A 12965-nucleotide genomic window follows, 5' to 3' on the forward strand; every position below is an offset into this window, starting at 1 on the left:
CGTTACTTGGTAATTATAATTCAGAGACCTTCTGAACCACTTTCAATTGTAGCTGAAAGAAACTGACAGCTCAGCCCTGCCCCCATTTCCAGGGGATCTTGTTTTGAGTCCCGGCTCACAAGCATCTGTAATTCCCATTCCAGGTGACTAAGCCTCACTTGGGACTCTGTAGGTACTGCACACACAAGGCCCACAGATACTCATGCCTGCAAGCCAAATACCTACACACATAAAAAATAAGTCTTAAAAATTAATAGGACATATTACATAGTTCCCACAACATTTTTAAGAGTTCATTTATTTCCCTTTTGCAATTTTTAAGTTCATAGCAAAGCTGAGAGCAGTATTTCAGGTTCCCCACATTCTGCCTTTTGCCTGAATCACCTCTCCATCATCCCTGCCAGAGTCATGTGCTTTTGCAGCCATCACGGAGCCTCCATTGACATGCCATTATTCCTCAAAGACTACAATGTACGTAAGCTAGAGTTCCCTAGTGTCGTGTGTAGGACAGAGTCGAACAGTCTGTGTCATCTGTAGCAACCTTTGTTTCCCTACCCTCTTCCAGTTCTGGGGAGTGAACAGTGCTTTTCACACACGCTAAACAAGGGCTCTGTGCCCGAGTCCCATCGCCAGCCTACCTTTCGTAGAATGTATTTTTTATTATACACAATGTTTAAGTTGCAGGGCTTCATGTTTTGATTGTGTCCATTATTGTATCACGGTATTTGCACCTTATTCCCATGATCTAAACATCCTCTATGTTCTCCCTACATGTCCTGATACCTGCAGCCATAGATGGGAGAGAATGCAGGTCTTGTAGGTCTATGTTACGTCACTCGATATAATCCTTTCTAGTCCCTCCCACTTGTGAGTCTCACAGTTTCACTTTCCTTACAACTGGATAGTTCATATCCCATAGTGTCCTCTAATGCACCCTGGCTCCATTCTCCATTACCTGCTGAAGGACATTTAGGTGTTTCCATTTCCTGTCTATCGTGAGAAATGTCTGCGCAGTGCGGTTCATAACCGGATCATATGGCAGATGTATTTTAGCTTTTTGGGGTTCTTCACGCAGGTTTTCAGAGTGGCTATACCAGTGCGTTTCTACCAGAAGTGAGTGAGACTCCTCTCTCTCCACGTGGGGCTTACGAGCACTTGTTGGCCATTGTTTTATTGAGCTCTGTATTGACTGGTGGAAGATGAACTCTCAAAGCTGTTTTGATTTTCATTTCCCTCATTGCAAAGCATAATGAACTTTTTTTTTGAGATGATTGTGTGACTTTTGTCTTCTAGTTCATTTATATGATTTATTATATTTATTGACTTGCTATTTTTAACAAACCCTGCATTTCCAAGGTAAAACCAATTTGCTTATGTTTGATGTCCTTTTTGATATGCAGCTATTATTTTATTGGAGATTTCTGCACCTATGTTCAACAGGAAGACCAGTCTGAGGTTTCTTTGTTGTGTCTCCCCCCAGTTTGTGTATTAGAGTGCAGCTGCTTCAAGGACAATCTTGGCAGTGGATTACTCTGTTTCCCTCTTTTTGGAGGGTTCAAGGATTGGTTGTAGTTCATCACTGAAGTCTGGTAGAATCCTTGCAGATGTTACTTTTAAAGGTTACTTTGTGGGCCAAATTGAGAACCTTCAACACTTTGACCTAAATGCATTAGAGTTCTTTCTACATGAAAACCAGAGTAAGTTACAAAATTCAAAACAGACTATGAAACTGACAGTTTGAGCTTTTCAACTTAAAAACACTAGAAAGCCAGCTTGCAGAAGTCTTCAGAACTAGTCACCCTTTGTCAACGGGCAGCAGTGTTTAAGAATCCCTGTCTTTAAAGGTGTTAAAAACACTGGCCTGTGAGCTCTGAATCCTGCAGGCAGCTCACTTCAGACACCACGCAGAACAGTGCTGGTTTAGATGCGCTGCCACTGAGGTCTTTTTCTGCCACATGGACATGACTGGGCCCCATGACTGGGCACTTAAACCGTCTGTTCCAGATGCCATAATGGCCCACCTGAGCTTAGGAAGCAGAAGTTTCCATGAACCCTGATACTACGCATTAATCTGTGTGTTTGAGGAATTTTTGTTCTTAAAGTTCTTTTTCATCATGTGGTAGATCTGTGCTGACAAAGTACAAGCAACAAAACAAGCGCAGACCACTCTCACTGTGTGCATGAAAATGTCCGTCCATCATGGTTAAAAACAAAACGGCAGAGCTCAGTGTTCTAGAGGAGCCCTGCGTGCTTTCCTTTACTTCATCCAGCAGACACTTGCTGTCACTCTCCGTACAGTCCGCTAGGCTCAGAGGATGCAGGATGATCAGAAGAAGCACATGTGACCCCCCCAAGCCCCAGCATAAAAGCACACCCGGAGGTAACAGTGCTGTGTGAAGTAGCACAGGAGAGGTGAGGAGATCTGATTTTGGAAGGAGTTGTCAGGATAGGTATTACTGTAAAGGGACTTTTAGAGTTCTGACCTGAGGGAGGTCAGGCAGTGAGCAGTGAGCACATGTAAGGCCTGCATGAGGAGGCCTGTGCCTGAGCTGTGTTTAGTAGCCTAGAATGGTGGGGGCCAAGTGACCAAGTCAGGAGATGGCGGATAAAATACCATCTGCAGGGCGTGTCACTTGCCACAGACAAGGACTGTGACTCTCACGCTGAGGGTTTTAAGGTATGTTATGGCTGTGACCTAATTGGCTCTCTGACTGTGGTGTTGAAAGGGAGAATAAGGAATGTTCCAGTCCTGAGGTTAGAGAATCATGGCAGTAGCTCAGAGTGCCCTGGGGAGTAGTGAGGGGCGCAGCTGTAAGAATTTGACTGAAACTTACTCCAAAAGTGCATCTTACGGGTGTGGGGGTTGGGGGAGCATCTGTCATCTGGGGCTTTGCTTCAGATGACATTAAGAACGAGGTTGTGGGCTAGAGAGATGGCTCAGCGGTTAAGAGCCCCGACTGCTCTTCCAGAGGTCCTGAGTTCAAATCCCAGCAACCACATGGTGGCTCACAACCATCTGTAATGGGATCTGATGCCCTCTTCTGGTGTGTCTGAAGACAGCTACAGTGTACTTATATGTAATAAATGAGTAAATCTTTAAAAAAAAAAAAGAACGAGGTTGCTCTAACTGAAGGGAAGTTTGTGGAAGGAGAAAGCAGGTATCGGCAGCCCAGTTTGCAACATGTCAGGCCATAGAAGGTGTTACACTGAGGCATTTTCACTAAAGACCAACCAATCTTCATTAACAAAAGTAATATTCGAGTAGTAACCAAAGAATTGAAAACAGTAAATGAATTTTAAAAGTCAACAAACTGAAGAGCTATTTAAGGAAAACATAATGAATCAATAAACTGCATCTGGGCAGAGGAGGAACTAGGACGGAAATCACTAGTGAGGATAGAAAAGGACCTCACTTCGTGTGACGGTACGAGGATAGCAAAGAGCATCATAGACTATCTGATGCCCACAGGCTTGTCAGCACACAGGAGGACGGACAAATTCCTTGAAAAGCAAAGTCTTCCAGAACTCCGTCTGTAAGGCCAGTATTATCCTAATACTTAAATCTAAGGACTTTGCAGGAAGACAAAAACGAAAAGTATAAACCAACATTTTTCTTGGGTATAGGTGAAATACAAAAAACGTGTCTGTCATGGACGGGGGAATCTATACTGGATATGCAAAGCTGACTCAGCTTGAAGAAGTTAATTCATGTGATATGTCACCTCAGTGGGCTAGAGAAACATCACATAGTTATAGCAGGATGCAGAAAAGAAATGTGGTGTGGAACCCAACGCCCTTTCTTAGTAGTCCTGGGAAGGAGGACCTCAGCAGCACTAAGAACATCTACACAGCCCACAGCTAATGTGACACTCTGTGTAAGAATCTCAGAGCTCCCTTTACTATCTGCAGTGCATCAGGGCTGTCTTGTTGTCAGTTCACTGGCTTTCAGCATGGCATTAGAAGTCCTGGCTTGTGCAGTAACACAAAGGGAGGAGCTAATAATGAGAAGGAAAAAAGGACTTTTTAGGTTCACAGTTGATATCATTGTGTATATATAATATCCAAAAGAATTAACAGGTAATTAATAAACTGCCAGGAGCTGCGTTCTGCTTGTTTTATGTTGCTATGATGTGCTGTGTGGCTAGTTATGATGTCAACTTGACACAAACTAGAGTCGTCTGGGAATAGGGAACCTCAACTGAGAAAATGCTCAACCAGATTAGTGAACAAGAAGAGTAGGATACGGAGAACATGGTGGGAATCCCAGCACTCCAGAGGTTGGGATAGGAAGATCAGGAATCTGGGGCCAGCCTCTGCTGTATTGTGAATTAAAGGCCAGCCTGGGCTACACGAGACCCTGTGTCAAAAAGAAAAAAGATAGTAAGGGGAAAAGGCGAGAGTCCCCTGGGAAGGCCTGTGAGCAATGGGAAGGAGCTGTGTCGTGGCTGCAGTGGCGTCCTCCGCACCCTAAGATGTACAAGGCCACCCAGCCTCCAGAGGCAAGACGGACACAGTACACTAACCACAGAGCCACCGCAGCTCAGAAGAGACAGTGACCCGCTGTGCTGCAGTCCCTCCGCCTTTCCTCACCCTATACCTGTCAGGCTACATCAGTGTCAGACCCCACACAGGAAACTAAGTGGACCGAGAGCTTCTGTCCAGAGCAGAGGAGCCTTTCCTTACTCTCTGTTCAGCAGGTGCTCAGCAACGGCAGCTGAGCACCACTGCCTTCTCTTCAGAGGAGGGGCCCATAGGCCAACTGCAGAATGGCTCCATGTCAGCGGTCAAAGTGAAGGTGTGTGGGCAAGGGGGAGGTAAGGGAAGCGTAGGAGAGCTCTCAGTGGCACCGGGCTGCTCCTGTGTCTTACTTGCAGTATTGTTTGCATACAATAAAGTGACAACTAAGGGGCACACTGAGCAAATGTCATGTCCTGGTTCCAATACTATACCCCTGCATCATGAGATGTCACCAACAGGTGAGTTTGGGGACAGGGCACAAACTAGACACACAGGACTAGTGTGTGTCCCTCTCTGACTTCATACTGCTGCATGACCTTTCGTGCAGAGACTCTTTTCTACCAGGTAAACAGATGGTGATGTGTGCACTGATGTCTTTATGTAGGTGGGGGCAAGCACAAGATAAGGCAAGGTCTGTGATTGGGCAGTGAAAAAGTAAGGTAGGCGCTGAGATTTGGGAGAGAAGAAAGAGAGGGGAAGGTAGAAGAACTGAAATGGACACAGAGAAGGACGACCCAGATCCGTGTGACCTTAAATGGCCACAGGTAGCTATGAAAATCCTATAAGGGATGGATTGTTACAGGATAATTTGTCTTATCTAGGTGGGTAGTTTATATCATTATCAGTTGGTTGTGAGTTTACTGTATGGACATTTTGTGAAGTGAGAATTTACTGATATAAATCTGATTGATAAATTACAAGCTTACTGAGTTTTGATTTTACTGAGATACTGGGAATTGTGACAATAACCACAAGAGGTGGATTCTGGGAATGTAAGCAGAGTCCTCAGCAAGGAAGTCTGTGTGGGACTGGCGTGGCAGCGACCCGCCTTGGGAACTAGATGGATGGCCACTGATGGGGCTAGCCGTGGAGGTGGCGAGATCACCACAGGGCCCAGAGAGTAGCTGGCAACAGTGTGGGATGGAACGTGGGAACTTAGCCTGTCAGGTGGAGTCGATTGAGAGTCTGCAGAATCTGGATGACTGAGATGAAAATAACCCACAGATGCCATGTGGCCCGGCTACTGTGGGAGTTGGCTTCTTGTTGTGTTTGATACCTTAAATGTGAAATGGTCCCAGAGTTTGAACACGTTTTTATTACTTCAGAATTAAAAAGGTTTTAAAACAAACATTAAAAAGAATGAACAAGATAGGTAGTCTCATCCCTGAAAAATCCGTTCCAACCAGAGAAGCGTTCATGTCTTACAAGGACATGCAGAGAGGCGGAGAGAGCAGTGTTGTGCAGTGGTGAGCACACCTCCTTCTGACTGAAACCGCCCTCCTCAGATGTGGTCCCATAAAGGCCAAGCATCGCTCTGTAAGCTCGCCATGCCTTTATGTGCACAGCACGTCTACGCGGGAGCTCAGCAGCGTTGTGTCTGACTAATGCTGTTTAATTACATGCTTTGTTTAGGGACAAGCGGACCTTCTGAAATATGCTAAGAATGAGACCCTGGAGAACCTGAAGCAGATCCATTATGCAGCCGTTTCCTGTGGACTGAACAAACCAGGCACCGAAAACTCAGAGGCCCAGAAGCCACGCCGGAGCCTGGAAGTGATCCCCGAGAAAACCAGTGATGAAAATGGAGATTAAGGGGCCTCCCCAAGGACTCCCCACTGAGGACCAGTCAGCAAGCGCACTGCTCACTGATTCGGATAAGGTCTGGGATATTGTGCACAACTGGAATACCCAACTGCAGGCCATCACAGCTGTGAATGTACGTAGCAACCCACGTGTGAAGGCAAATAAACTCTTTAACACGAAACTCTGTCCTGGCCCAAACATGCTGTCTTTGTATACAAAGCGCCCTGAGCCCCACTGTGAAGGACAGTGCACTGCTGTAGTTCCTCTGTGAAAGCAGTTCCTCGGGTGGAAGTGGATCGGATGGTTGAATTCGTATTTATTGGTGAAACCGTGAATGTGCACACCTAACTGGTGTGTGTGTCCCGGTCTTGGCACTGCAGGGGATTTGGTGGCCTGCTTGCTGAGCCGTATTTACCAGCAGAATGTAAGAACCCAGGAGCTGAGGGCAGTGTGCAGTGTGGCTGGGCTGCCTGGCTAACGATGTGCTGTGTCAGCATGGGCAGCCGAGTGGAAGCCACACCTTGTACATAGTTTTTCATTGTATGATGCAGTGGTCACATTAAAGATATCTTTTATGGGATTTCTCCATCAGCAGTACATGCTTTTAGTGAAACCTTAACTTTTAAAACACTGTCTCTTTCAAGAAGCCAATTACTTGTTAAATGACTTCTAAATGTAAGTTACCAGAGTTACTATCTGGCTTTAAGGATGGCTGTGATGCAAGCTCAGACCCCACATGTCTGCTGCAGACGTTGAGTCACCACCCAGCCACGGGCTGCAGTTATTGAGCAGGAGTAGGGTGGGGCACGGTGTTCTTCCCTGCGGGGCCACCGATGACAGTGCCTTGGTTCCACCTGAGAATCTTTCTCCTTCACAGGGAAGGGCCCTGCACCAGTGAAGCTTTTAGCCTGATCTTTTATTTCCAAATGAGTGAAACTTCATGGTACTTTTGAGAGTCAAGAACCCTGTGGTCTATTTACTGCTTCCCACAAACCACACTTTCTTTCCCTTTGGAAGAGAGGCTCTGAATGGGCATTGGTTTGGTCAGTTGTTGGGGCAACCACTGACACAATAGATGGCCTGTGGCTGACCGCACAGTCCTTCCTCCCTTGGGCCATGCTCATGCAGGTGTGTGCTCCTAAACCCATGCCTTGCTCAGGTCCCACCGGGAGCCCTCTGATAATGCCACCTCCATTGCTGTGAGCCCTCTGATAACACCCATCTCAACTGGCCCTTGGTCAGATGTGAGTCTCACTGGAAAACTTTTCCATCGATGATCGCAGATAAACACCAGTCAGTATCTGAGGTTCTTGACTTAGAGATGAGCTCTTGATAGGGAGAAAACTGAGTGGAATACATATAGCAGAGCACAATTAGATGCACAAAGTAATGGGTAACATTGTTAGTGGTCCTTGAACTTAGCAAATAGCATTCAATTTGAAGCTTAAAACTCTAGAAATGATCTCCAAAGGTGACAAAATACAGTGAAGTGAAAATATGGCTGCATCTGCAATAATGGTGGGTATCATATGATGTGCAAGTCAAACGACTGTAATTGTAAGACACGTAATGTGTTGTAGCCTAAAATCGGGGATCTTAGAACTGAAGGAGTGGAAGCTGGGCATGAACCTGTGATCCCAGCACTCCCGAGACCTAGGTGGCTTACACTGTGAGACCCTGTCTCACAGCAACAGAACCGGGCTGTTGCTGCCATTCACACTGGCATGTTCCTTCCAGATACAGAAGCTGTAGGTGCCTGAGGCCTCAACATCCGTTAGGGTAACGTTGGTGCTACCAAGACAGGCTTCTGGTCTCCTTAAAGCAATGCCAAGTAGTGCAGAAGTGCGCACAGTGTCCGGCGTCTACTCTTTGTCCGTTTCCTGCTCTAAGGAATATTCCGTCTGTCACTGAGGACAGTGCAGTCAGCAGAGCCTGATTGGGTTCCCTTTTCCTCATTCAAATGGAAACAAAAGACATTTGTCAAACTGGGCAGGATCAAGGCTATGATTTACAGGCTGCTGGAAACAATTCTTTTGTAAAGGTCTCACTGGCTCACTCTAACAAACTATCCCACTGAGAAACAAAATCAAGATTCTTGCTTTGGGGCTTCAGAAATTGTGAGGGTCATCAGGTTGACTGCCCTTCATCATCTGCATCCATTCACCGGGAGCAACATGTGAGTTACCTTAGGTACAAATCCCCATGGGGTTGCCTGGTACATGAATTGACTGAATTGAATTGCACACACTCTCTCTGTTTCTGTCTCTGTTTCTCTCTCTCTCTCTCTCTCTCTCTCTCTCTCTCTCTCTCTCTCTGTGTGTGTGTGTGTGTGTGTGTGTGTGTCTGGGCTGTGTAATCTAAGACAGCACAGGAGCAATAGGCAAATCTTCACTGAAGACCCAGGAGAGTGCACAGAAAATGACAAACACCTGTTAGGTCCTATAGACACACAAAAAAAATCACATTGTGGGTGTGAATGAAGCCAAGGTAAGGGTGATGTCCTGCCCACAGAGTTAACCCAGGAACATCTCTGAACGTGCTAAGCATATTCTGCAACCTCTACACACCAAGTAAATTGATCCTCCACAGAAGTTTATCCTTTATAGACATGGTGAGTCTGGGTTTTTTGTTTGTTTGTTTATTTGTTTGTTTGTTTAATTATTGATTGGCTGGCTGCTTTTTACTAGCTATGGCTTCTGGATGATGGGAAAGAAGTCATAGAAACCTATCTGTTTATCTCTGGCACCTCAGGGCAGTATGACCCAGGAGCCAGACTGTGCGGAGGGATACATTCTTCTTAGGCTGGATATTTAAGGTAGAATAAGGAGGTTGTCCTTGTCACCCAAATGGAGTTGGAGCCCTGTAGCTTGTCTTTGCTTCTTTATGGGTTCTTTCTTCCACCCTTCTCCACTTTATTTCTTTCAACCAATACTAAATAAGAGATAAAAAATAGAGAGGAAAGGAAAGAGATCCCTGAATAAAGTTGGGATGGAAAGGAGTGCCCGTTATCATTAGACTACTTCCTGATGATTAGGGGCATCAAATTCTCTGGGGCAAGTTTGATCTTTGCCATTAATATACTAATTTCTTCTTGTTTCTTCTTTGCACATGAGTACTTAATAAACTGCAATCAACAACAGGCAACAACCGACAACATTCAACCAGCAACCACCCCACCTCTAGGGGCCCTAGCATTTATATATTCACTGAAAAGTTCCTAGAATTCCAAACATCACACAATTGCAGAAACTGTCTGCAGTTGGCAAATGCCCCTACCAGAGGACAAGGCAAATCACAGCTGCTGTGGACAATCTGAAGCAGCCCCATGTCTCACACCTTGGATTAAAACAAAGACATATACAATTGTTTTTTTTAAGAAACCAAAATTCCAAAATTGTCACTACATTTTCCCTCTTCTGTTTTAGGCCATTAATTGTGCTGGATGTAGTGGGAAATTAGAAACAGAGACTTTTTTTTAATGAAATAAGCACTTTTTTGGATCAGTGACCAAGGATTTCCAGAGACTCTCCTGCTCAATTCTAATGTTTATAAGTTTTGATGGTACCATTTCCTATGGAAATATAAATATCTGGGTCCCCAATGCAAAACTTTCACTGGGTTCCATTCTGCTGTTAATGCATCCTTATAGTATATAGGCTATTTTGTTGGGTTGTTTTTTTTCTACCACCCTTCTCCACCCCAATCCCTTCAAATACCCCAATATTATGTAGAAGAGAAAAAAGGTTAGAGGGGAAAGAGGGCTTAAAACCTCTTTGAACTACTTCCTGCTGATTATGAGTGTTTCCACACTGAGGCAGTGTTGATATTCATTGTCAGGATATCTAACTTTTTTCATCTCTTTGCTTATGACTACTTGACAAAACACAGCAGCAGGGGCAACAGCAGCCTCCACAGGCCCTCTCACGAGTCCCGAGAATTCCAAAAGTAAACTACAACTGGCAAAAATCACACCCCTCCCAGAGCAAGACATAAATCATAATTAGTGGCTATGGACCTGAAGCAGCCCTGTATCCCACACCTGGGATTAAAACAAAAGAATATTTACATAACATAACTGGGTTTTTTAAGAAATCAAAATTCTCACTGTAGATTCTATTTTGAGTAGCCCAGTTTTTTGAACTTGTTTCACATAAGGGGAGTGCATCCCATATGAAGTCATGCCCTTTTTCAAATGCCTTAGATCTATGATTACTATAAGACCCCATCCTATCTCATCATAGCCTTGTTCCACACTGTTAGTAGCCATATGCTGTATGACTACTGGGAAAGCTGATAGTGGTTATCTCACCATACAGCAGCATGGTTGGTTTGAGATTAAGGTTTTCTTTTGAAATATTCTCCCACCTTTTCAGCTTTCCTCTGGCCTGCCCTCCCTCTGGCACAGTTTCTTTCCCTCTTTCCTCTTGCACAGTCACTGGAACTGAGCCTTTTTGTTTTCCTTTACCTAGTGTTCCTCACCTCACCAGTATTTCTACATCTACCTGCGGTGTTTCCAGTTGCACAGCCATTCTCCCAGCCTTTTGAAACAGAATATAAGAAGAAGAAAAAGAAAAAGAAAAAAACAAAACAAAACAAAACCAAGAACCAGAAAATCCCCTCTGAGAGCAAAGTGGGGGATATCCCAGTAGAAACAGCAACAATAAACATTTTGCTGGCATCTTGAAAAAAAAAGTCTATCCCTTCAGCCCCTGCCATTTTCTCTAAGGCATTGGAAATCAAATTCCCCATCTGGACATGACTTGTAGCTTGTCTTTACTACTTTGTGGGTTCTTCTTTCACCCTTCTCCACCCTTTTTCTTCTACCCTTTTAACTCTTAACACTAAATAAGAGAGAAAAAAGAGAGGGAAGGAAAGAGGACCATGAATAAAGTAAGGGGACCAGAAGGAGACAGAAAAGGGGCAACATTATTGTTAGACTACTTCCTGCTGATTAATAAGAACATTGAGTTTCTTGGGACAAGTTTGATCTTTGCCATCAGGATATCTAATGACTTCTTTTTGTTTCTTCTTTGCATACAGGACTACTTAACAAATGACAAACAACCAACAACCCACTAACAACCCCACCTCCAGGGTTCTAGAATTTACATATCCTCTGAAAAGTCCCCAGGATTCAAAATGTCACCCAATCTCAGAAACTATCTGCTGCTGACAAAGTCATGTCCTCACCAAAGCACAAGGCAGATCATAGTTGCTGTGGACAATTTGAAGCAGCCACATATCACCATACTATTTCTGTGTTTTTTTAAAAAAGAAACCAAAATTGCAAGACTGTTAATACAGGGCCGCACACAGGAGGGACAGTCACCCAGCTTGCATATACTTGTAGTCTGCAGCATGAGGCTTCTTTTAGGATATTGTAAATGCCAAGTTTAATGTACTCATACCATAGCCTTGCTTCAGCCATCCAGAGAACATGACAGCATTGACAGGAGGTCAATCTGCAGTTCCTGGTGGTTGCCTCTGAAGTCAACATGAGCAGATCTAATATTCTATCATCACCTGGAAGCACTTTCTATTGCTTGGATTTGTGAAAGAAGGGCTCTCTGTTGAGGCTATGAGCCAAGGAATATGCACAGGACCCTTGGTTCATACCATTTTGTGGTGGCTTAGAGCTTAAGTGTCTTTGAAAGGCTCATGTCTTACAGGCTCAGTGCTCAGTCTCAGCTATTAGGAGCTCTTAAATCATAGACATATTCTTGAAGGAGAGGCTGGGATGTCCGCTCCCTCCTCTTCCTCTCCCTTTGCCTCCCTGAAAAGAGAAATTTCCTGTGGCATATGCTTATGCAGTGAAATTCTACCTTCCCACAGCCCCAACAAGGTGGCTTGAGCAGATATCTTCAGACAAAAGCACCCCCTCCCTACCCCTGGGACACAGTGGAAGGTCTGGGGATGGGGAGTGAGTTGGTTAACTTAGAGGAGCTAACATATATAAGTGCTTGGGAACTGTGGACTGCTGAGGACCATCAAGCAGGTCAGTGAGATAAGCCTGAGTGAAGGGAAGGCTGTGGAGAGGTAGATGACTTGTGGGCCTCAACAGGAGCCCAGTTCTCTTTTCCTCAAGGTAGTGCTAGACATTAGCTTTACTCATTCCATTGTTTTATAGGTCTTATTTAATTATAAGCAAACGTTTTCTTTTACCAAAAATAAAAGAGTTCAATTCTAGAAAATATAAATTTTAAAGTGCATGTAAGAAATGTCTCAGCAGGTAAAGGAACCTGTGTCAACCCTTACAGCCTATGCTTAGTCCTAGAACCCACATGGTAAAAGTAGCATCTAATTCCTGCATGTTGTTCTCTGACTTACACATATATCCCATGGCACATGCACATACACAACCAAATAGATAAATGTAAAAAATAATGAAGATTATGTGAAGTATATGGGAGGTGTACCCACCCCCCACTTCTCATACTAAATGCCACCACCAGACCCTTCATGGAAATGCTCAGATGCCATCAAAAAACGCATTAATTTCTCTGTGAAGTTCTGGCTTTAACAAATTTTCTGGACAAGCTATTGTCCATTAAGACCAAGAGTATTAAGCACTCAAAGACCAAAGCTGTGGGTCATTAAAAACAGGAAATCCTCTTCTTACTAGCTAGAGAGGTAGAGAGGACATA

The 12965-nt window shown here is 44.5% G+C and overlaps 1 protein-coding gene across 4 annotated transcripts in view; it reads left to right on the plus strand.

Annotated features, from left to right (window-relative positions):
* The window catches only part of Plcl2 (phospholipase C-like 2), a 184596-nt gene extending 177689 nt beyond the window's left edge, over nucleotides 1-6907 (plus strand). For 2 of the 4 annotated variants that reach the window (XM_039083165.2, XM_039083164.2), the window contains exon 7: nucleotides 6151-6901. In XM_039083165.2, coding sequence (XP_038939093.1) covers nucleotides 6151-6330 — 180 coding nt within the window. In that variant the 3' untranslated portion in view covers nucleotides 6331-6901. Of the gene's footprint in view, nucleotides 1-6150 lie in introns of all 4 variants that reach the window. The other 2 variants (XR_010054576.1, NM_001106880.1) reach the window with 2 other exon arrangements.
* The last annotated feature ends 6058 nt before the right edge of the window (nucleotides 6908-12965 follow it).

Source organism: Rattus norvegicus, chromosome 9, assembly GCF_036323735.1.
Source record: "Rattus norvegicus strain BN/NHsdMcwi chromosome 9, GRCr8, whole genome shotgun sequence".
Lineage (NCBI taxonomy): Eukaryota > Metazoa > Chordata > Mammalia > Rodentia > Muridae > Rattus > Rattus norvegicus.